The 4,961-nt window shown below is 42.4% G+C and overlaps 1 protein-coding gene across 1 annotated transcript; it reads left to right on the top strand.

The window, feature by feature from the left end:
- Window positions 1-496: 496 nt before the first annotated feature.
- On the top strand, window positions 497-4,536 carry C1galt1c1 (C1GALT1 specific chaperone 1). Its single transcript, XM_005083107.4, has 2 exons — window positions 497-677; window positions 3,403-4,536. Exon 2 carries the CDS (start codon window positions 3,408-3,410, stop codon window positions 4,362-4,364), a length of 957 nt encoding a protein of 318 aa, XP_005083164.1. The 5' UTR covers window positions 497-677; window positions 3,403-3,407; the 3' UTR covers window positions 4,365-4,536.
- The last annotated feature ends 425 nt before the right edge of the window (window positions 4,537-4,961 follow it).

Raw genomic sequence — 4,961 nt, 5'->3', positions numbered from 1 at the left:
CAAGACAGGGTTTCTCTGTGTATCCCTGGCTGTCCTGGAACTCACGCTGTAGAGCAGACTGGCCTTGAACTCACAGAGATCCGCCTGCCTGTGCCTCCTGAGTGCTGGGATTAAAGGCGTGCGCCACCACTGCCCTGATTGCTTTATGTATGTCTGTATGTATGTATGTATGTGTGTGTGTGTGCATGTATGTATTTGCAATTACTATTTCAATGCCTTGCATTTTGCTTGCAGGCCAGAAATCCTGGGAAGAACACCCTTTTGTCACCACAAGGGTACCAATACACTGGAATGGGTTAGAGAAATGATCCAGAAACCTACAACCGCCAGACAGCACCTGACTCTCCCACTCTGGGAGTTTCCACACCCAGTAGGCGGGCAAGAAGGAGCGTGCAGGCGGGCTTAGCACACGCACGCCCCTCGGAGCCTCTCATTGGGTATAGTTGAGTTACGTCAGGCCTGAATTTAGGCGCAGGGCGGGCCCTTTCAGCGTCCCAGAGCTCGTCCCCCACCCCCACTCTCCCCTTTCAGCTTCCTGTATCGCGCGATCTTTAATGAAACCAACGACAGGACACTGCCTGCGTCTACAGCAGCCTGCATTGGAGCGTAACTGAGTGGACGGGAGAGGAAAGCCGCTTAAGCCTGTGTTTTCCTGCCCTTGAGCCATTCTAGATGCGGTGAGTGCCAATACCGCGGTCCCCACTCCCAAGTGCAACCCAGAGCCGCTGCTCCCCTCCCTCCTCTGGGGAAGGCCTGCACCCTAGCCCATTCCCAGCTTGCCCCACTCGGGATGCCCTGGCAGGTGCGACGGGAAGATACAGCGGGGGTGGTGAAGAGCAGCCTTCCTAGAAGTGCCCCCCTTGGCCACTCAATGGGATCTTGAAATACTCAAGCCCATCCCCTATACTCGGTCTCCATTTTGATCTCCAGCCACTAACTCCGTCTTAAAAAAAAAAAGTTCGTCTCAAAAGCAAAGTTTCTGCTCTCACTGTGTGTGAAGTTTAAAATTCCCTTCTGCTCTGTAGAAAACACTCTATCATGCGGCTCGCTGGTGTTACAGTTTTTTTTTTTTTATTCCTCCACGGAGGGAAAATGTTAGGATACTTTGTGCAAATAAGTTTGTGTAAAATGTGTAGACGTTTGAGTTTTAATAGTATTTTTGCTGCTAGGAGGAGCATCCCTGTCGGGAAAAATTCTGACACAAAATCAAGGGTCTTGTCTGGATTGTTGTGTATTGACCAAAATAATGATTGCGTGGTAAGAGCTGCAATTATAACAGTTAATATTAAGGTGCACCCAACAACACTGTTTTGAGGCATAGCTTTTCTGCTGTTTCTCCTTTCCTATGGAAATTGCTTATTGACCAAGTTCTCTAGAGAAAAGTACCATCTTGCCACTCCCCCCCCACTTCCCCAAATACACTGAGAACTTTCACATGCCAGTCACACAGCTGCCTTTGTGGTGGAAGTCAAAGTTCATTTCCTGTATAGGAAAACAAAACAGCAGGAGCCAGAAGTGGTGCCACACTAACACCAGCAAATGGGCAAATGAAGTGAGAGGATCACAAGTTCAAGACCGGCTGGAGTTACATAGTGAGACTGTCTCACAAACAAAAAAGAAGAAAGAAAACTCAATGTAGCATTGTGGCAAATTTTGGTGCCAGCATCAATTATGCTTAGTAGATCCACATTTCTCATTTATAGCTTACTTCTACCACTGATAGCCTCTGTGACTTGGGGACAGTTACTTAACCTTTATGGTCCTCCATTTCCCTATTTAAAAGAAGTATATGAGTGGCATGAGAGGAGGGTCACAGAGTTGGGTATTCAGGCCAGATAAAGACAGACTTCAGGTAACCTGCTCTGTCACCCCCCCCCTTTTTTTATTCTTTCTGAGCCAGGAATATGCAGAAGGCCAGCAGGCCCCAGTGATCTCCTATCTCCTCCCGCACAGTATGGGGTTGCAGATGGCTCCTTGCCTTGTCCAGCTTTTTATATGGGCACTGGGACTGCAACTCAGGTCCTCATGTTTGCATAGCAAGTTTTTAATCCATTGAACCATCTCCCCAACCTCATAAACTTAAAAATGACACATAACTACATTTTGTTATTTTTTTCAAGACAGGGTTTCTCTGTATAGCTTTGGAGTCTGTCCTGGAACTCTGTTAGACCATGCTGGCCTTGAACTCACAGAGATTCACTTGTCTCTGCCTCCCTTGTGATGGGCTCAAAGGCATGTGCCACCAGTACCCAGCTAACTGTACATATTTTTTAAAGGAGAGAAATTATGTTAGGTAACTTCTAAGGTCCTTTTCAACCATAAAAAACAAAGTAGAAATCTAAGGAGCACAGTAGAACTTTGTGGAGTTACAGAGGAAATTGGTTAATGTTCAGCCTTTACTAGCAAAAATGGAAACCATATTTCCCAGATGTTTTATTTACATTGGCATTTCTTTCAGTTTCTAATTGAAATTTAAAATGCAGGAAATTTTTTCCCCAGTTTACCTCCCCAAGGAAGAAAATATCTTTTGAGGAGATAAAAATATTCATTACTGTCCCCCCAAATATACCTATATTGACTTCTTTCTCCAAACAACTTTCCATTGTGGGCTTTTACTACATCAGTAGTTAGTATACTGCATTGTAAGACACTTAGTTTTAGGGGCAGAATGATACTAACAACATGTGGTATTGACCACAAGAAATGTGATTTACGGGGGATCAAAAAAAAAAAAGAAATGTGACTTAGATGGTTTAAAATATCTTAAGACATTAGCCACCAGTTAAATAAAGCACTAGGTTGAAAAGAGAAATCTGAGGCTAGTAGTGGTGGTCTATGCCTTTAATCCCAGCATTTCACTCAGAAAGCAGAGGCAGGGGGATCTCTGAGTTCAAGCCCATCCTGATCTCGAGACCACGTTCCAGGACAGCTAGGGCTACACAGAGAAGCCCTGTCTTGAAAAAAGAAAGAGGGAAAAGAGACATTTGAGTTGAAATTGAGCATCTGTTCAACCTAAAGTCTTTTGTAATGGCCAGAGGTACTTCAAAACATAGTACAAGTATGTCACACAAAATTTTTAGAGAATGATGGAAAAACAATCTCTATAACTTTGGTTTCTAGGCTAATGCTTTGATTTGCCTCTTGGTTAAATAAATGATGATGTGCAAACATTGTCCCCCCCCACTGCAAATTGTACTTCATGGAGGAGTTTCTACAATGTTGCCATTTCTACCTAATGGTGACCAAATGCCCCTGAAAGAATTCTAAGAGTACTTGTCGCATATCCTACTCACCTTATCTCAAGAATGTGGACCTGCTTTTAAACATTAGGGCAAATCGTAAGTATATAAGAAATAAGCAAGTGAAATTATTAGACTGTTTGAAAAGTCTTTTTCTTTACAGGAAAAATGCTTTCAGAAAGCAGTTCATTTTTGAAAGGTGTGATGCTTGGAAGCATCTTCTGTGCCTTGATCACTATGCTAGGCCATATTAGGATTGGTCACGGAAACAGAATGCACCACCATGAACATCACCACCTGCAAGCTCCTAACAAAGAAGATATCTCGAAAATCTCAGAGGCTGAGCGCATGGAGCTCAGTAAGAGCTTCCGGGTATACTGTATAGTTCTTGTAAAACCCAAAGATGTGAGTCTTTGGGCTGCGGTGAAGGAGACTTGGACCAAACACTGTGACAAGGCAGAGTTCTTCAGTTCTGAAAATGTGAAAGTGTTTGAGTCAATTAATGTGGACACGAGTGACATGTGGTTGATGATGAGGAAAGCTTACAAATATGCCTTTGATAAATACAAAGAGCAATACAACTGGTTCTTCCTTGCGCGCCCCACTACTTTTGCTGTTATTGAAAATCTAAAATATTTTTTGTTAAGAAAGGATCCGTCGCAACCTTTCTATCTAGGACACACTGTAAAATCTGGAGACCTTGAATACGTGAGTGTGGATGGAGGGATTGTCTTAAGCATAGAGTCAATGAAAAGACTCAACAGCCTTCTCAGTGTTCCGGAAAAGTGTCCTGAACAAGGAGGGATGATTTGGAAGCTATCTGAAGATAAGCAGCTAGCAGTCTGCCTGAAATATGCTGGAGTATTTGCAGAAAATGCAGAAGACGCTGATAGAAAAGATGTATTTAATACCAAATCTGTCGGACTTTTCATTAAAGAGGCCATGTCTAACCACCCGAACCAGGTAGTAGAAGGATGCTGTTCCGATATGGCTGTTACCTTTAATGGACTGACTCCTAATCAGATGCATGTGATGATGTATGGGGTGTACCGGCTTAGGGCCTTTGGACATATTTTCAATGATGCTCTGGTTTTCTTACCTCCAAATGGTTCTGAGAATGACTGACAGAAAGCAAGAGCATGCATTTGGTAACCACATTAAGACATGTTATGGATTCTAATTGATGATGCATCTAACACAGTAGTGTGTTTCTTTTCCTTATCTGGTCATACTGGCATAATCACACATTGAAGTCTACTTGTCCATTTTCAAATAAAATGGTATTTTTCCCCTTAAATCACTTGTGAGAAATTTTAATGTTAGAAATAAATGTTTAAGAATAGCAATTTTGCAAATAATGTATTTATAAATATTATATTTATGTGATAAAGACTAAATTATAGACATTAAAATATGTGATGTATCTTTGCTTATTGGTTTTAAATTTTAATGTACCTTTTTAGTTTTCTAACATACGCAAATGAGACCTCTAGTGCATTTGTGATTAAAATGATACTTTTAGCCTTGTGTCTCCTTACTTTTCTGTGTGGGCAGGGATGTTGGAAGGAGGTAGGAGCAGCATCATACTGTATAGTACAGACTGGTACAGACTGGCCTACAACTGGCAGTTCTCCCTAGCCTCCTGAGTGCCAGTATTACTGGTGTGTGCCACTATGCCCAGTTGTTTCCTTTACTTGGTATGTAGATTTGTAAGCCACATCA

The sequence above is a fragment of the Mesocricetus auratus genome, unplaced genomic scaffold, assembly GCF_017639785.1.
Source record: "Mesocricetus auratus isolate SY011 unplaced genomic scaffold, BCM_Maur_2.0 Super-Scaffold_100003, whole genome shotgun sequence".
Classification (NCBI taxonomy): Eukaryota; Metazoa; Chordata; class Mammalia; order Rodentia; family Cricetidae; genus Mesocricetus; species Mesocricetus auratus.
Note: the sequence above shows the minus strand (reverse complement) of the source record. Positions and strands in the feature narration are given on the sequence as shown.

What these genes read in the sequence shown, in the direction of transcription:
- C1galt1c1 (XM_005083107.4), top strand. Translation starts at nt 3,408, where the DNA reads ATGCTTTCAGAAAGCAGTTCATTTTTGAAAGGTGTGATGCTTGGAAGC.